We start from the raw sequence: 20,286 nt of genomic DNA, 5'->3' as shown, positions 1-20,286 counted from the left end.
GTGTGTGTCGCCTGGTGTATTTCTGTATTTGAGGTGACAGGAAAGAGTACCCAGCACTTACAGCAGCAGAGGGCTTGCTCAGTATGCTCTTGTCATTCTCTCAATTAATAACTGGTGACAGTAGTAACAGCTAACATTTCTGAGCACTTCGTATGTGCCAAGCACTCTCACTTTATCAACTCATTTAATCTTTAGACTAATGTATGGTGTATGTATTATTATTACTCCCATTTAATGTATGAGGAAACCAAGGTACGGAGAGGTTAAATAAATTGCCCAAGGTCATATGGCTATATCTCTATCGTATATTCATACATCATTTTATAGATGGCAAAATAGTTGTGATTAGTAGCATGTATATAAAATGTGACTATAGTGATTAGATTATGGAATCATAGCTATACTTGACAGTGTGGTTCCATATTGACCAGAGCAGGGGTTGACAAACTATGCTTGTCCTGCTTGATGTTTTGAATAAAGCTTTATTGGCATACAACCATGCCCACTTGTTTATATATTGTCTATGGCTTCTTCCTTGCAATGACAGCAGAGTTGAGTTGTTGTGACAAGACTGTCTGGCCCACAAGACCTAAAATATGTACCATCTGGCCCTTTACAGGAAGTGTTTACTCACCCCCGAATTAGAGTGTAGGAGTCTGCCCTGCTCGCTGTCATTTGCATATCACTGTAAGCATTTCCACTGTCCTTGCTTGGGAACCGGGCCATGCAGGAGGCTCTAGTGATGGACGGAATCAGTGTATAAACCCTTGGAAACACCCAGGCCCACTTCTGATATGCTCTTGAGCCTTCCGAGAAAACATACGCCAGGCCACTGTTCATTACGTGACTCTGAAGTCTTCTCTGTGCTTGGTGAGCACAAAACTGTTTGCTTGTGAGGGTCTTTTCTTCATGTCCATAAGTCTACAAAAAATACTTTAAAAAACTTTTTTTTTTTTTCACGTATCTGCACTCAGTGTGGGAGAGATGTGTTATTTGGCATCAGAGAAATCTGATTTCAAGCCCTGATTATTACCTGCATGACCTAACTTCCTGAAGGCTCAGTTTCTTTCTTTATTAAATGGGAAAATAATAATCCTGCTTAGAAGATAATAATAATTAGAAGAAGAAAATAATAATAATCCTGCCTGTGAAGATCAAATGAGAGAACAGTGTGCACATCCCAAAGTGGTATAGAAACATTAATTATAAATTCTACCATTGACGGGGGCGTCTTTGCCTGCAAGATTGGCTAATCCATTTTAAGTATGTGTGCCGCAAACCTTGGATGGGATGGCTGAAGGAATGCCAGTGGCAAGGAGATGAGCCCACTTCTCACCCTGGCAGTGGCTTCTGGGCAGTCTGGGTGTTTGCACCAGCCTTCAAGGCTACGCTAGCCAGAGTTAGAGAAACCCTATAGGAGCTTGGCTGAGTCACACTAATTTACAGGGCAAAGGACAGCACCTCAAAGGTTATTTTTTTTTTTCTCTGACCTGGTCTCCCTGTTTCTTAATTCACATTTATTTTGTGTTTTTTACATTATTGGTGCTTTTCTCTCTCCAAAACAGAGTAGTGCCAGTCACAGGGAAGCTGCTTCCCTGTGAGTAAAGAGTATGGCTAATATAATTAATTATAGATTTAAATTTTGTAGCCAGAAGCCTGTGCTTGAAAACATGGTTGGTGCAGAAAGTGGCAGAATCGATTCTCCATTTTTTTGTTAAAACATCCTTTTTATTGGAGTTGAACAGAGGGCTCATTGGCCTTGTCATTGGAGTGATGACATTGATTGTCCAGAGCAGTGAATGGTTCGTGATTCTTTATCCTTGATTTTAGAATGTGCAGTGTGAGTTAGCTGTCTTACCCTTATTCCTTGATCACAGATGAGTGTATTTGGAATGATTTAGCCCAGAAAAGTGGTCAGGGACACTGAGTTTTGAGTTAAACATTTTTCTTCTAAGAATTCTACATATATAAAATTGACATCAACATGAAAAGTTTTATTGACATAGGACAAGAATACATTTCCTTAAAAATTTTTTGAGTGTAAAAATTTTCTGTTTCTAGATGCCTCAACAGGGATCATCTATAGAAAGAGGATTGCAGTCTGTCAGAATGTGGTTCCAGAAATTTTAAGGAAGGTAAATTCATTTTAAAATTTAATCAGATTTGGGTGATTTTCATGTAGTCCTGGAAAGAGACAGCATTTTCTGATGTACAGGAGTGTTAGAACTTTCCCAGTTGTACCTCATAGCCCCTCAGAGGGTGAAAGCACTCTCATATCTAACCTCAGCTTTGGCAGATGCCACCAGAGATAGTTTTTTTCCTGTCTATTTCTGCTTCTCTTTTGTGGAGGGCTCTTAGTGGACATAGAGATGGTCTATAATTATTGTAAAGATACCTGGGACATTTTGCATGAAGTGACCAGCTCTTCTCATCTGTCCATGGATAGATATGACTCTTAGATAAGAAAGATCAGAAATGGGCAGACGGTAAATATTTAGTCTCATCTTTAGAAAGGAAGATAAAAGCTTCAGTTTCTATTTCACTTTCAGAGAGTATAGTTATTTCAGGGAGTATAATGTTCTCAGTGTTCTCTGTAAGTCTTTTGTGTGTGTTTCTGTAAACGGTGGGGATGATGAAATCTTCATGATATCAAATTGTTTTCTCTCTTTGAAATTCTTAAGCACTCTGGTGATTGTTGGCAAAGGTAAGTGGGAAGTTTTAATAACATTGCTTAAATCATAGTGGGATTATTGACAACAGTCCTTTTAGAATCATTAGGAAATAAGAGGAGAGCATCTTGATGTGCACTTCTTATGATGTCTCAGATGGTTGTTTCAACCTGGAAGTGATTCTGTTTGTGATGGAGAAGCCAATTAGCTTGCAGGTTACACTGCTGTGCTGTTTGCTGTATGTAGAAAAAAAGGTTGGCTTCTGTCACTTCCTTGTCATGCATTAAGATGGTCACATTCTTTGAGGGAAAGAAGGCTGATGTGACAATGGAAAAGAACTTTTTTATTTTCCACATGTGTTGCCCTTGTGTGCAGCGAATTATCATTGGCTTTTTCTACAGGCTGTATACCCTGCGTTTGCCCTATATACACGCTTTGAATCTATTATTTAAAAAGGCATTCAACTTTGTCTTGTATCTCAATTCTTAAATAATTTAAGGACACCTCTGACTTGTACAATGCTGCCTTTGTAGTTTCCCATGTCTCCTCCACCTTGGAAACCATACATTTCGAGGTATTGGACAGAGTTTAAAATGAAGAAAATATTTTATCTGATATTGTCCTGCATGCGAGCCCATAAGTGGGCCCAATTAGAATCCATCAATTTAAGAAGGCCATAACCAGCCCTAGAGGAGACAAGAAGGAGGTTGATAATTTGCTTAGTGTTTAGCAGTTAGGGAAATCAGGCCAGGGACTGTACAGGCTGCATAAATCCTGGGCCATTTGCATGTCCTCACCAGCATTTAGTAAGGTCATAGTGTGTTTGATGATCAAGGACTCACAGCCATTGGTGAGCCTTCCTTTCTATATGAGCGTCACTTGCCCTCTTAATTATCCAAGACTAAAGGCAACTCTGGACTTAGTCTTTATGTAGCTCGCTCTTCCTAAATTGAGAAAGCCATCCACTCTCTGTTGGACAGGTAAGCATTTTAAAGGTACCTAGTATCCAGCTGGAAGAGGAATCATGGCTCAATCCTCAGGAAAGAAACATGGCTATACGGAGTCACTGCCTTACGTGGACACAATATGCATCCATGAAGGAAGAGTCTGTCTTCCGGGAAAGTATGGAAAATCCAAATTGGTAAGATCAGCTGTGTGTGTGTGTGTGTGTGTGTGTGTGTGTGTGTGTGTGTGTAGGTTGGGTGCAGGGATACACAAATGACTGCATATTATTAAAAAGCTATAATTCCATACTCATAACGTCTTTTTATAACTCACATAAAGTACACATTTTAATTTTTTTATTTTAGAGTGAGAGAGAGAGTGCACATGTGGGCAAGTGGGGGGGGAAGGGCAGAAGGAAAGGGAGAGAGAGAATCTTAAGCGGGCTCTATGCCTCATGCGTGGGCTCAATCTCACGACCCTGAGATCATGACCTGAGCTGAAATCAAGAGCTGGACACTTAACCGACTGAGCCACCCAGGTGCCCCACATTATTAATTTTTAATCCTATAAGTAGTTAATGAATAGACTTCCCTTTAGGGGAAAAATAACAGAGCTCAACTCTGTTCTGATCACCCTCTCCAGTCTTGGTGCCTTTTTGCTCTCCAGAAGCAGTGAGTGTTATCAATGTGCTGAGGATTCTTCCAGACTTTTAAGAGATACCATTAGGTATTTACATGTGTATTCACAGAGTCTATATGGCATGGTTTTGTTTCTTTTCACATACATGCTTTCATTCTGTGTCAGTCATTGTGTACTTACCTTTTTTTCTTAATAGAAGTTTATCTATTTAACATATATAAAACCTAGCTTATTCCTTTCTACTGTCGCGTGGTATTCAATCCTATGATTATACTACATCTGTTTAGCTTTTTTTTTTTTTTAAAGATTTTATTTATTTGGAAGAGAGAAAGTGCACGCATGTGCAAGTGCACGAGCTGGGGGAGGGACAGAGAGAGAAGCAGACTCCCCGCTGAGCAGGGAGCCTGATGCGGGACTTGATTCCAGAATCCTGGGATCATGACCTGAGCCCAAGGCAGACACTTAACTGACTGAGCCACCCAGGTGCCCCTGTTTAGCTTTTTTTTGGTTGAGGTTCAGATAGTTTCCAGGTTATCTTTATTACAAACAGTAGTATAGTATTTGTGAACCCTATGATCCTTATGTATGCAATATATGAATGTTTCTCTAAAGGAGAAGTTTTAATAGGTTTATTGAGTATATTAATTTCTTACAGCAGAATTTATTCTTAATGTACGGTTTTAGGAGTTTTGACATAGTTGCGTAAACACTGCCACTATCAAGCTATAGAACATTTAAAAGGAAGACTTTAAAAGCTATATGCCGGGGCGCCTGAGTGGCTCAGTCGTTAAGCGTCTGCCTTCGGGTCAGGTCATGATCCCAGGGTCCTGGGATCGAGTCCCACATCGGGCTCCCTGCTCTGCGGGAAGCCTGCTTCTCCCTCTCCCACTCCCTCTGCTTGTGTTCCCTCTTTTGCTGTGTCTCTCTCTGTCAAATAAATAAATAAAATCTTAAAAAAAAAAAAAAGCTATATGCCAAGACTATTCAATGAAGAAAGAATATTCTTTTCAACAAATGGTGCTGTCACAACTGGATATCTACAAACAGAAGAATGACGTTAGACCCCTACCTCATACCAAATACAAAATTAATTGAAGATGCATCAAAGACCTAAATGAGTTAAGACCTATAAAACTTCTTTTTTAAAAGAGATTTTACTTATTTATTTGTGAGAGAGAGAGAGAGAAAGATCACAAGCAGGGGGGAAGGGTAGAGGGAAAAGCAGACTCCCCACTGAGGAGGGAGCCTGATGCGTGGCTCAATCCCGGAACCCTGGGATCATGACCTGAGCTGAGGGCAGATGCTTAATCAACTGAGCCACCCAGGCACCCCAAGACCTATAAAACTTTTAGGAGAAAACAGGTAAAATCTTTTCGATCCTGGATTAGGTAGTGATTTCTTAGATATGACACCAAAAGCCCAAGCAACAAAAGACAAAATAGGTGAAATTGGTTTCATCAAAATTGAAAACTTTTCTGCTTCAGGGACACTGTCAGGAAGGTCAAAAGACAATGCAGAGAATGGGAGAGAATACTTGTAAACCATATATCTGCGTACATGTATATCCATAATATGTGAGAGTGTACACTTATTTTGATGAGCCCTGAATAATGTATAGAATTATTGAACCCATATCGTACATGGAAACTAACATAACACTGCATGTTAATTATACTTGAATTAAAAAAAAAGCCTAATTAAAACATGGGCAAAAGATTTGACTAGATATTTCTCCAAAAAAAGATGGGTAGCTGGTCATTAAGTGCGTGAAAAGATGCTCAGCATCATTCTACATCCAGAAGTGCAAATCAGAATCACAATGATACCACAATACCAGTTCAAACCTGCCTAGGATGGTTATAGTAAAAAAGATACACGGTATCAAGTGTTGGAAAGGGTGGGGAGCAATGGGAACGCTTACACACCACTGATGGCAATGTGAATGGTGCAGCTGCTATGCAAACCAGGTTTTCAGGGCCTCAGAAAGTTAAACAGAGAGTTACCTCTGGACCCAGCAGTGTATACTGTATTGAAAACATACGTGTTTTGTGAAAACACCGAAACTTGTACAGGAATGTTTATAGCACTGTTGTTCATAATAGGCAGAATGTGGAAACCAAATGTCTGTCTGCTGATGAATATATAACCAAATGTGGTATACTTATAAATGGAATATTATTCAGCCATAAGAATGAAGGACACGTGCTATAATGTGGGGGAAGCTTGACAACATTATGCTACTCGGAAGAAGCCAGTTACAAAAGGCCACATAGCGTATGAATCAATTTATTTGAAATGTGCAGAATTGATATGTCCATAAGGACGGAAAATAGATTAGTGGTTGCCATGGGCAAGGAGGGAAAGAGGGGGCAGTGACTGCTAATGGGCATGGAGTTTCTTTTTGGGGTGATGAAAGTGTTCGGGAACTCAGTTGATGGTTTCCCAACTCTGAATATAGCAAAAACATTGAGTTGTACACCTTAAAAGAGTTCATTTCCCTAAGCCAGCAGTTCCTATTAACATACTTTAAAATTTTTTTTGTCAATTTAATGGGTGAGAAACGATAAATTCCTTTTGAGATGGGCTTAAAAACAAAAGCAAAATATAACAAGCATCAAGTGTTAATAGTGATTACTGCCATGAGCTCTGATTTTAGAGGATAATGTACTGTTTTTCGTTTTTCTGTATGATTTGAATCTTTTATTCACTTGTCATTTTAATGGAAATAGTAAGACTCTCGAGCTCAAATAACTAAAACCCCCAAATTTAAAATCTGTTCTGGAGCCCCATCACTTATACGAATCGTTACTGCTCCCCATAATTTCGGTCCTATGGTGGTAATTCTCAGATGCTCCAGCCACCCACCCAAGGAGTGTGAAAGCCACGTCTTATTAGCCTCTGAGCCGGTTTGTCTGGAACCACCTACTAGGTGCTTTTCCTCAGCCTCTCCCATGGCAGGAGCTTCACACGGAACATGCGTGTTTGGGATATTTGTACGTAGAAGTAGTAAAATGACAGAATTGTCTGATTTTATACAGAAAACACAAAAGTCTTTCATCCACCTTGTTTTAGCCTCAGTTTTCTCAGAGATCGGGGCTATTTGGCTAGTCTGAACCGGACCTTTATCAGTGAAATATAAAGTGATAATTGGCCCTGAGAATCCAAGGAAAACATCCTTCAGGACCTTTTCCCTTTGTGTCTTTTTTAAAAATTATTTTTCCAATACCTTGATTCTGGAAAATATGATACATGTGTCTTATAAAAAATATTAAACAGTTTTGGGGGAAAAAGACAAGTTGTCATTGCCTAGCGATAGTGTCTGTTTACATAATTTTCTTAGTTCATTCCTAATTGGCATTTAGATTGTTTCTGTAATTTTTTGCTGTTACAAGTAACGCTGTGATGAAATCCCTATTATTACGTATTTCTGTAGTTATTCAATAATGTTTTAAGGTAGATGGAGCGAGTTGGATTTCTGGGTCAAAGGTTATATGCATTTTATATTTTGATACATATTATCAGATTGTTCTATAAAAAGGTTTGACCAATTACACTTTTTTTTTCTTTCTTTGATTTGTTATGTTCTTGCCCTCTCTCAAACACTCTCCTTTTACGTTTTTGGTGTATCGGGCCAATATTTATTGGTGCCTCCCACATCAAGGTCAAAGCTAGATCCTTCCCCTGCAGTGTTTTAAAGCTCAGGTTAAATAACTTACCCAGAGTGAGAGGAGGTTGCTGAGCCAGGGTGTGAGTCCAGGTGTCATGGACGTCACCTTGAGCAAAGTGGTGAGGTAGGAATATGGACATGGATAAAGGGTGGATTTACGTCGAGCTGTAGAGTGCTTTGGATCCCAGGTTATGGTGGAGAGGTCTTGTCCTTTCAGCAGTCAGCAGCCGCATGAAGGTTTCTGCGTGGGGGATAATGTGCTGAAAGCTATGGTCCAGGCTCTAGGAAACTTGTTTTCTTAGCTCTTGACACGGATTTAAGCAAGGCATTTTAGGCAGACATTCTAAATGAGTGGGTAATCTTGGGGGGACATCAAAGACAGGACATTATTTCTTTCCCCTCCTTTGCCAGGGAATGTGACAACGATGACTAGCCACTGTACTCAGAAGATGAAATATGGACAACCCTCCCCCCGTTTTTTTTAAAGAGAAAAAGCTGTCACAGCTGTTTAGTCTAAAATTAGACCCTCAAGCTGTATGTTGGTTAGCAGGTGTAGGTATGTGATGGGAAACCAGATGTCATTTTGTCCCTCTGCATGGCCTATCGGCTCAGTTCAGAGATGGACTCCAAAAGGGTTCCTTAGGATCTGACTAAACCTTGATCTGTGTTTTTTACCTAGATCCAACTTTGGCTCACCACTGATGTCTCTGCACTGTGGCACCTTCTTGGGCAAGAGTACGTTATAATTTCACATTCTCTCAAGCATACCAGCTCTGAGGCTGTAAGCTCCTCAATTAGACAATCATGGTTTCTGCTTTCTGAAATCTTACATTCCAAGATAAATTTATTAATTTCTTACTATTTTGTGTTTGGTCCTATTTTTCCCAGGATCCTGGGATAATGACCTGAGCCGGAGGCAGACGTTTAACTGACTGAGCCACCCAGGCGCCCCTGGTTCTTTTCCTTAAAATAGATTTTTACTGTACTATGTAGGCATGTAATTGACACAACTTTGATTTGGCTTTAATGATGGATATTTAGTTTATCCAAGCAATTCTAAAAAGATAAGTATTTTCTTGGGCTTTGCTCTTTCACCGTAACTGTATGGATTTTGTGGTCAGTAGGAACTTTTCTGTTATCTTGAAGCAAGGTTTTAGTTATCACCATCAGTGGAGACTTCACTCTATTCATGATGTTGCCGAGCTGGGTTTCTTTTGCATTAGGTTAACAAGATCATTCTCCCATGCTCAGTGTTGAGTATCTTAGTGGCCCGTGTCTTTACCCATCCATGTGGACCAGCTTTTGCTTATTCATTGATGCTTATAAACCTTATTTCTGAGATTTAAAATGTGCAGCCTAGTGGAGTGCAGGTTAATAACCTTGGATGTATTGACCTAACATTTATAAAATATCAAATAAATTTCTCTGGAATGTAGTGAAAGAAACAAAAGCCAAAATCAAACTTTACACCCAGATTAAATTAATGGGATGAGCAGCTGTTTTTAGTTCAATAAATTTTCATTAGAATGAAGTTACATGTATGAATATTCTTCATTCTAATAAGATGTACAGCATTTTTTTTAATTTTTCAATTTCTGGATTAAAACATCCCATGCCTTGAGTCTTCATCTGATGAATCACAAATATTAAAATATGCATGTTTCGAGGGGCTGATGGTTGGGCATTTTTTTTGTTTGTGTATCCATTTTCTCCTTGCTTTGAAGTCTTTTTTTTTTTTTTTTTTCTTAAGTAGCAAATTTGACAGTTTGGTGACTTCCTTGTGTTGGGCACCAGCCTTTTTGGTTGACTTTCAAACTTGCTGTCACTGGAATATTAAAATATTCTGGCTTTGTTAATTTTACTTAGGAATTATTTCTAAGCCCCATGTAAAGGGCTTGAGGGTGTAGTTATCAAATAGCCCAGGTAAATACCACTGTATTCATCCCAAAACATGATACCCTGTACTTATATTCAACCTTAATTTCCAGGGCACCAGTGGGTGATCAGACAATTAGCAGAATGCATTGCCAATTGCAGAAAACTGAGCAACAAGGTCTTTTCTGTGTAAATAGGATATCTGGGCAGGAGTCTTATTTTTGGTGCCATAGGACTGCCCTCCAAAAGATAATCATTTGCTTTTTATGTTTGTGTTCATATAATCAGAGTCTTCTCTGTTTTCCCATCCTGCTGTATCCTCAGTATGTAGCACAGTGCTCAGATGCTTACAGAGGGTGCTCTGTGCTGTTTGTTGACCGAATGGCAGATCATGCTTCTTACGGGCTGAAATGGAGACAAGGGAAGTGAAAAGGGGTGGAATTGGCAGAAGGGGCAAGTGCAAACTGGGAAAGTCCAAGATGATTTGGTAGGAAATTTAACGCAGAGGAAATCTTGAAATCACCAGTAATACGGAGACCTTGCTCCTGGTTTTTGCTGCTGGGTCACTTATATATGGGTTGACTCTGGGAAAAGGCTAGAAGCTGGCCTGAACTCCCGCATAAAGTAATGTGAAGATTTACTAAGATAATAAATGGGAATGCTCTATACTTGGAGAGGATAAGGCACCACACGCATGGAAGTTGTTGGAACTAATGGTGAATAAATGCTGTTTTCACTTTAGTGGAGTAAGCTGTTTTATTGAAAATCGTGGTGATAATTGAACTGGAAACAGGATGTTTAGTTAGGGGAGCATTCTGTGCCATATACAAGCAAGAACTTTTGAAATATCTTGGTCAATGCCTGTTGACCTCTTGTTTTCATCTTCCTTGCCCTTTGCTTTGGGTTGTGTATTAGCGCGGGATTCAGGGGCAAGGTTAAACAGGGAGATTTGTTGTGTTGGCTCTAGTTCTGTAGGCCTGGGCTGGCTCTTGGGATTCTTCAGGTGAATCTGTTGAGCACATAGATTTGGGAGCCCCTGATATCTAGTCTGTATCCTGTGGTCCCAGTGGTGAGCAAACATACTGCTGGCTCTTCTTTGAAACTCCATTTTTCGCCAAGTTCCTGTTAATCTCATAAAGTGCGACCAGTTGATAATCTGGCTCTTCAAGCAAACAGTAAACACTTTTTGGCAGAAGCACCCTCCTGAAAAGTTTAACAGAATTCAGTTGAGGGCCCTCTTGAATTTATGTAAGAAAGGAATTTTCAGTGGAAGTAAGGGAGGAAGAAGGGAGACTTCAGTGAGTCTGACTAGTGTCAAAATTGTGGTGCAGTCTCTGATGGATCAGAGATGCTGGTTAAACTTTTTTTGTTGTTGTTAGTTTCTTACATCTGTAGTAAGTAAGTATGTTGAGTATTAAAAACTATAATACTTTATCACCATGCACTGATATCATGCAGAACAACCTGAAGGTCTTAAGACAACAGACCAGGAATCTGATGCCCATCTGCCTCGTTTAAGGATCTGCCGTCTGCATCAGGTTGAGAATTGACACCTGGGAGCTTAGGTGTCGTCTTTCCAAGCAAGGATGATATTGGAAATAAGCAAAGAGATGGAAAGTAAAAAAGCCAGGTGGAGTTGAGTTTCCTGGTCTGCATTTACACCTTCATTTTGGGATAGTTCCTGTGCTGGAGGTGGAGACAGCCCCATTTCATATGTCTGACCTCAGGAGGATTGGAGCATTGAGAGGAAGTGAGGTGGTAATTCCTGCCTTGTTCTTGATTCTGCCCTCTGCTCTGGGATGACTCCACAGCCTTCTGTCCGAAGATCGGAAAACCTGACCCTTACGTAGTTCTAGTTTGGATGAATCTTACTCCAAATATCCTTTGTTATCATATGTTCAAATAATCTTTCCTCTTTTTTTTCCTACAAGTATTGCCTATTCACCGTAGGACGGTTACAATATGCATATAAGAAAAAAACAGAGTATGTTCATGCCCTCTTCAGGTATGTGCTCTTCCTAGCCAGTGGCCCCAAAGGGAACCCATATTCTGACCTCCATCCTTCTAGATTAATTTTACCAATTGTGGATCTTCGTGTGGAACGGAATCAGCGTATGCACTCTGCTATATCCATTTTCTTTTGTTAAATATTGTGTCTGGAGCCTCATTTGGGTATATCCGTGTTTGTTGCAGTGCTGTGTAGCATTCCATCCTAGGAGCATCCTGTAGTTGCTACAATTTATTTACTCATTCTGCAGAAAAATTGTTTTTACAAACGTGGACTCATACTGTATATGCAATTCTGACTTTTACATTAATTTAACATTACATTTGGGACTGTCTTTTAAAATGATTTTCTATGGCTCTTTAGATGTATTCATTGGATAAAATTATTCTAGTGTGTTTTATTAAATGTCCGTAGTGGGCATTTGCATTATTTCTCATTATTGGCTCTTCTAAATAATGGTGTGATGAATGTCTTTATAGACTGCTCTAAGCCCTCAACTAAGATTATTTGCTTAGGACACATTTTTAGAAGTAGATATATGAGTCTAAGGGTTTGCATGTGTTTGAGGCTCTTACTAGGTTGGGTATTGCTAAACTGGAGCACGCATTTCTTTTTTTTTTTTTTTTTTTTATTTTTTAAAGATTTTATTTATTTTTTAGAGAGCGAGCGAGAGAGAAACAGCATGAGAGGGGAGAGGGTCAGAGGGAGAAGCAGGCTCCCCGCCGAGCCGGGAGCCCGATGTGGGACTTGATCCCAGGACCCTGGGATCATGACCTGAGCCGAAGGCAGACGCCTAACCATCTGAGCCATCCAGGCGCCCTGGAGCACGCATTTCTATGCATCTCAGAAAACTCCCCGAGGGCATGGCGGTTGGCAGTGTTGTATAGACCTACGTTGGAAATAGGATGAGGAGCAGCTACATAATTTGCAGAGCCCAGTGCAAAATGAAAATACAAAGTCCCTTGTTCAGGTGGTTGAGAATTTGAGGAACAGAGACATCAGATCATTTAACCAGGTGTGTCGCAAACTGTGGTGGCGTGTCCTTGAAGCCAGCGCCAAATGGGACGTGTGCCCTGGCGGACCCCATACCCCAAGGCAGGACCCTGAATGGACCAGTTCACAAGCTGTTGTAGATTTTGAAACTTTGCCCACCACTCAGGATGTCAATAAAGCTTGCCCTAAATAGACATTTTTTCTAGGTAGTAGGATTGGGGGAAGGGATATGGGATCAGAGGTTAACTGTGTGGATTTAAATAGTAGCCCTGTCACTTAATTTTGTGAGACCTTAGCAAATTTGCCTCTTTGAACCTCAGTTTTTTAATCTGTAAAATGGGGTTAATATTACTTTATAAGATTGTTGTGAGAATTAAATGTGTGTATACAAAGGACTTAACACAAGACCATGGTAGGCTATCTGGGGTACCTGGGTGGCTCAGTTGGTTAAGCATCTCACCGTTGATCTCAGCTCAGGTCTTGATCTCAGGGTCGTGAGTTCAAGCCCTGTGATGGGTTCCACACTGGGTGTGGAGCCTACTTAACAAAAAAAGTGTTATCTATTGTACTTGATTATCAGTTCTTTTTTCAAAGATTTTATTTATTCATGAGAGACAGAGAGAGAGGCAGAGGCAGAGGGAGAAGTAGACTCCCCGCTGAGCAGGGAGCCCGATGCGGGACTCGATTCCAGGACCCTGGGATCATGACCTGAGCCAAAGGCAGTTGCTTAACTGACTGAGCCACCCAGGCACCCTGATTATCAGTTCTTAAGCACCATGTTTTAAGAGACTGAGCCACCTTGGCCTATGATATGTACCTGCGCTAGGCTGTTGGGCTCCTGAGATTCCCCCACTTGATAATTCCTTAGCATTACGGAATTCCCTGCTGCAGCTCACTATTAATAATTTAGGACTTGTTAGAGGAGAGCAGCTCAGAGGGGGAGGGCCCCAGCAGTGGGGGCTAGAGAAGCTAGTGGGGTGTTTTGTTTTCCATGGCTGTCGTGCAGAGTGTGCGAGTGCAATGTATGATAGCAGGGTGAGGAGGAGTCTGGTGAGATGGGAGGGCTCTGGAGCTCCCAGGGCTTTGAATGCCAGGACAGGTGGGGAGGGTTTCATTGCCAAGTGGTTTAGGTTGGTTGAGGGTCACCTAGAATTTACTGAGGTACAAAGCTTTGGGAGTTGATGAGAGTTGGATTTGTGCTATGAGCATTTAACTTCTCAGACACAGTGTTTGTCTTTGTGTAAATGGTAATCCTAATGGTGGGAGTAGTAGATGGCATTATTATTAGTGGTAGTAATAGAAGTAGGTTAGTATTATTAACTGTATTGAATGCTTACCCATATTACCTTGAGTACTTTACACATACTATCTTATTCACCTTTGGAACAACCTGTGTGATAGGTATTATTAATCCTTTTTGACTGAGAAGACTGAACCTCACACAGCATTAGGTACTTGCCTGTGTTGGCAGGTCTCCACTCTGTGTTAGAGATTGAGATGTGAATCCAAGAACTACACCCTTAATCTGTGTTCTCTTTCTCTCTCCCTATGTGTGTGTGTGTGTGTGTGTGTGTGTGTGTGTGTGTATGTGTGTTAAGGCTAAGACTGCTTAGCACTTACTGAGAACTCTGTCAGTTGGATTGGTTCTCTGAGGAAGCATTATGATGTGAATGGGTTTGGTAAGATGGCGTGGGCGAGACCACGTATTCTGGTGTGCTGGAATCACGTAGGAGCCCGGCAGTCTCTGCAGCACTGTTAGACCCCAGGACCGGGAGTGGGCAGTATGACCTGCAGACCCTGCCTTTCTTTTGGGCTATCCCTCTGTGTGGTTACAGGAGAATGCCAGGATCACCATGATTAGAACTGAGATGTCATCCCAACAGGAATATCTGTGGAAACTTTTTCCCCCCTCAAAGACACTTTAATTAAATTCCCATCATGAAAACAATTAGGCAAGATTTGCCATACCTAACCAGTCAATAATTCAAGGACAGGATCTCATTAAGAGCTTTTGCTTTCCCGGAAACTGCCATTTTGAGGATTCAGACCTAGTGGCTGCGTGCTCTGGGAATTAATTTATCCATATTCCCCTGAGCTTTTTTATTTTCCCAAATCCAGAAGGAAACACATTTTTAAATGACCTAAAAGCAGGAGACTGATTGTATAAACTGGCATTCACTTTCACAAAGATGTTCCTAGGTTTGAGGTGTGCATTCTCTGTCACGATTCCATTGTGTTCTGTGTTGAATGATGCCTGCCTGGGGACAGAGCAAGAGATGTGACTCTGATACAGGCACCACCATGTGTGAGCCTCCTCTTCTATCATCATTTTCCAGATACTCTGGTGCCTTACCTTTGAGCCAAGTGGACGCTGCCCCCTACTGACCTTAGCAGGTAGAAATCTCGAGATATTTAGTTCAACTGCCCTGACAAAAGTATTGAGATGTACTATAAATTCTCTCATTCTTTTGCTTCCTTCTCTTCTCTCCCTTCTTTCCTTCTCTTCATGCTTTTGTTCCTAATGCATTATTGATTTGTCTACCATGTGCTAGCCATTGCAATTGGCATTGAAGCAGTAAAGAAAAAAAACCCTACAGGTACAACAATTTAGAAAAACATTTGACATCATCTACTGATGTTGAAACTGCATGTGTCCTGTGACCCAGACATTCAACTAATCTATATGTTAGAGACACTTTTGGACCTACGTCCCTGGATGTATTATAATATGTTCATCTTCACTAGAATGGATAAATAATTTGGAGTATTTTCAAACAATGGAACACTATGCGCCAGTGAAAATGAACGGACAAGTTACATGCAGCAGTATGGACGAATCTCAACTGAGCATTCAGGGTTTATTCTCTGCGACTTTGTAAGCAGTCTATGACAAGATCAGCAGGTGCTTAGGAAACTGACTTCGGGCAGCATGGATTATAGAGGACACACGCTGCAGACCAGGATCCCACTGAGAGGCAGCTGTGGTCCTAGAAAGGGAAAATTGCTATGCTAACCCCAGGCAGTGGCCGTAGCAGTGGCAGGGAAGAGAATGACATGGGCTGTGGAGGGGCCGTTAGAAGTAAAATAAACACTGTCTGGTGACTGATTGAATGTTTGGGTTGATTAGGAAGGGAATAATAGAACACGTTGCTGAGGTCTCTAATATCATAGACTAGGAGGATGGCTGTGTCATTAACTGACATACGAGCAGGGCTGGGGTTTTGAAGCAGTAGATAACGAATCTACATCCACCAAACTATATGACCCTGGGCAAGTTATTTAACTTCTTTTTACCACAATTTCCTCATGTGTAAAAGAGAGAAAATGTGTTAAGAGTAACAACCTCAGAAGATAATACAGTGTCTGATACATAATACACACTGTTGCTACAGAGTTTTTGAAGAGTAAAAGTGACCCTGGGTATGTAACATCATAAATGTGATCAGTCCTTCCTTTAGGCTTCACAGAGATAAAAGGTAGATGTAGGAAAACTCAAATCATCTTTATGTCTCTTGAGTGAAACATCAAACACTTCAAGCTTGAGGGCAGTAGAAAGTCTTAGGACAAAAGGCACAAAAAACGGAGGTTACATAGTGTGGCGAAAGGAAAGCCAAGAGTTGATTTAATGAGATTTTAAGTGAATGGTAAGTCAGAGTTAGCATGTACCTTTACTGAGAATGGTTCTTGGGAGCACAGAGCCTTTTGAAGAGTAACTTTTTATATAGAAATGATCCTTAGGTCCTTATTGTTACTAGTTTTGGTGATTACCAAGTAATACATATTATAGAAAATCAGTAAAAGGCAGAAGATGAAAAAATAACACCTATAATTCTAACATCCAGAGATTCTTTTCATATTGCAGCTCTGTCCATTCATCTTTCCATCCATCAGTCCATCTTTTCTTTCTTGCTTCTTTTTTTAAGAGCTGAAATTACACTGTATATTGTTGTGTAACCTGCTATGTTTTGCGAAGGAACTTAAAGAAGGGTTATCTAGCATGAGGGATTTAGGTTGGCTATGTGTAGTAAGAAGAAAATGTCTGATGTGCTTTGTCAATGAATTATTGAGGGAAAGTGCAACATTTTCTTCTCTAGCAGTCTTAAAATATACTAGGATAAACTCATTTCAATGATGGTGAGGGTATGACCCCACTTTACTGCCCTGTTATTCTCTGATATGTGGGCAAGCCATGAGAGTGCTTTCCTGAGCACTTACGTCTCCTAAAAGTAGCAGAAAGAAATATTGGTTAGAATATGATGTGATAGAGACTTTTATTAATCCCTCACCTACACTTGCCTTGAGGACTGAAGAGTTTATCTCTCCCAAGAGTGTAAGACTGCTCAACTTTTCATTTTTAAATATTAAAATCATTGTAAAATTCTACTCTGACTAATCTGGAATAAAGACAGGAAAGATTAATGTCACTTTACATGAACAAATCATTTTAAATAGGCTTAAATCTAAGAGGTAGAAGCTGCTTTGCCTAGACTGACTATTTGCTTAGACTATTTATGTCAGATTGGCTAGGATAACTCTGTGCGTGCGTGTGTGTGTGTGTGAGAGAGAGAGAGAGAGAGAGAGAAGGCTTCCTTTTATGGAATGCATGATTGGCGTATAGAGGCTACTGCTACTAGAGAATTAGAAGGTCTAATAAGAGTTATGATAACTATTTTTTACCAGAATCACAGCTTTTTGGATCTATATTTTTCTCAGAGTATCTTTCTTAGTGTGAGCAACTGTGCTCGTATATAGATATATAGATATATAGATATAGATATGCACACACACATCCAAATACACATACAGGAGACATGGCTCCCATCTCTTTTCCATAGAGATAGAAGATAGAAGAGAGTAGAGGAAATACTTTCTTTGTTGAATATTTTTGGTTGTAAAGAAATGTAATATTAATGTATTTATTCATATAACAAATGCTTACTGAACAAATGCTCACTGAGTGTGGGTACTTTGTTGCAAATGGGGGATAAGAGATGGTCTAAAAACATTAAAGAGTGGCACTGAGCTATTTAGTCAGTGGTGCACATGTAACTGTTCATCTCTACCTGTTACTTGGTGGCCTCAGAGGGGGAGTCCTTGCTGCCTGCAGGATAGTCTAAACTCCTCAGCATGAGAAGACCATTTGCAATCTGGTCTCCCTTTGTCCTTAAGCGTCCTTTCCTAATATCTCCTGTGCCCACCTTATGCTCTGGTCATTCCTATGAACAGAATTTATTAAGCTCCTTACTAAGTACTGGGTATTTTCAGATAACTTGTGGCTTCTCAGACATTCTCTGTTTCTTCATGTTCTCTTGCTTGGGGCCTTGTGGTTTTCCTTATTGGAATGCCCTGGCTCTATTAGCTGGTGTGACACTCAACCACTTGCCTATTTGTCCTTCCCACTAGTCAGTGGGATCCTGGAGGGCAGAGACTTTCTCCTCTGTGGATCTCTAGCCCTGAGTAAGGCGCTTAGTGTACAGTAGCTGGTTAGCGTGTGGAACACGTGAATTAACAAGGCAAGTTTAAATGTAATCCAAATTTATCCCTCATTTTTTATTTATCTGGGAAAGTCTTAATTTCTCCTTTATTTTTGAAGGATAGTTTTGTCAAATAGGTATTCTTGGTTTGTAGTGTTTAGTGTTTTTTTTTTCCCCCCCTCCCTTCAGTACTTTGAATATTTGAATATATTATTCTACTCTGGCCTACGAGGTTTCTCTGAAAATCATTGGACCTCCCTTGTATGTGATAAATTGCTTTTTTCTTGCTGCTTTCAAGATTCTTGCTTGATGGTTTGATTATAATGTGTCTTGATGTAGGTCTCTTTAGATTTATCATTTTTGGTATTCATTGAGCTTCTTGAATTTGGATGTCCATTTCCTTTCTCAGATTTGGCAAGTTTTTAGCCATTATTTCCTCAAATAGGCTATGCCCCTTTCTCTCCTTTGCTTCTGGCACTCCCATGATGTGTACAATTGATCCATTTGGTGATGTCCCTTAAGTCCTTTAGGTTGTCTCACTTTTCTTTGTTTTTTCTTTTTGCTCCTCTTAACTCTGTAATTTCACATGATTTGTGTTCAAGTTTGCTGATTCTTCTGCTTGTTTAAGTTTGCTGTTGAATCCCTCTAGGACATTTTTCAATTCAATTGTTGTATACTTCACCTTCTGATTTTTTTTTTTTATAGTTACTATTTGTTGATATTCTCATTTTGTTCATGCATCATTTTCCTGATTTTTTTCATTGTCTCTCTGTTTTCTTTTTTAGTTTACTGGAGTTTTTTTTAAATTTTTATTTATTTATTAGAGAGAGAGAGAGAGAACACAAGCAGGGGGAGCGGCAGGCAGAAGGAGAGGGAGAAGCAGACTCCCCACTGAACAGAGAGCCTGATGCAGGGCTTGATCCCAGGACCCTGGGTTCACGACCTGAGCCTAAGGCAGATGCTTAACCAACTGAGCCTCTCAGGCACCCCTTTACTGAGCACTTTTAAGATGATCATTTTGAATTATTTGTCAGATAAGTCATAGATCTCTATTTCTTTAGGCTTGGTTTCCAGAGATTTATTTTGCTCCTTTGAGTGAGCCATGTTTCTTTGTACACTTCATGATCTTTTGTTGAAACTCAAGCCTTTGAAAAAGCCACCTCCCCCAGTCTTAATGGACTGGTTTCATGCAGAGGAAGACCTTTACTAATCAGCCTGGGTAGAGATTCTGGGGGTCTTTCAAACCTTTTCTGGCGATGATTCTTCTGTAGGTTTGTGTGTGAAATTTTCTAGTTAAAGAGGTCTGCCCCTGTTCTCAAATTGCCATGATCTCTTGGGCAGCCCCCTTGTAAAGCCAGAATATTGGATATTCCATTCTTCTCTTTGCCTCCTGGGGGAGAAGCTAGAAGTGGGGAGTTTTTCCCCAATTGCACTGAGCTTTGCTCGGTAGATGGGAGCTAAGATGGGTAAATGCAGCAAACTTTCTTTCCCACTTTGATGTGGCTTCTCTTGACTTTGGACTCACCTGGGGTGCTGCAAACTCTTAACTGGTTTCTGGAGTTCCCCCAAAGGCAAGTTGGTCCATGTACTGTTAACTTGGAATCCCCATGGGAGAGTGAGGATCTGGAGGTTTCTATTCTGCCATCTTTCGACGTTACTCTCAAGTGTTATCTAATCCAGAATGCCTGGGTGGCTCAGTTGGTTGTGCGTCTGCCTTCAGCCCAGGTCATAATCCCAGGGTCCTGGGCTCGAGTCCCGCATTGGGCTCCTTGCTCGGTGGGGAGCCTCCTTCTCCCTCTCCCTCTGCTGCTCCCCCTGCTTGTGCTCTCTCTCTCTCTGACAAATAAATAAATAAAATCTTTATAAAAAAAGTGTTATCTAATCCATTTTATGAAATGGAGATAATTAATATTGGTAGAACTTTATTTTTTTAAATATTTTATTTATTTATTTGAGAGAGAGAGAGTACGAGCAGGGGTGGGGCAGAGGGAGAAGCAGGCTCCCCGCTGAGCAGGG

The 20,286-nt window shown here is 40.5% G+C and overlaps 1 protein-coding gene across 2 annotated transcripts in view; it reads left to right on the top strand.

The window, feature by feature from the left end:
• The window catches only part of PRELID2 (PRELI domain containing 2), a 65,015-nt gene that overhangs the window by 13,241 nt on the left and 31,488 nt on the right, over window positions 1–20,286 (top strand). For both annotated transcript variants that reach the window (XM_021701972.2, XM_021701974.2), the window contains exons 3-4: window positions 2,062–2,135; window positions 3,650–3,810. In XM_021701972.2, coding sequence (XP_021557647.1) covers window positions 2,062–2,135; window positions 3,650–3,810 — 235 coding nt within the window. The remainder of the gene's footprint in view (window positions 1–2,061; window positions 2,136–3,649; window positions 3,811–20,286) is intronic.

The sequence above is a fragment of the Neomonachus schauinslandi genome, chromosome 7 (assembly GCF_002201575.2).
Source record: "Neomonachus schauinslandi chromosome 7, ASM220157v2, whole genome shotgun sequence".
In the NCBI taxonomy this organism is placed as follows: Eukaryota; Metazoa; Chordata; class Mammalia; order Carnivora; family Phocidae; genus Neomonachus; species Neomonachus schauinslandi.
This window is presented reverse-complemented; position numbering and strand designations above follow the sequence as displayed.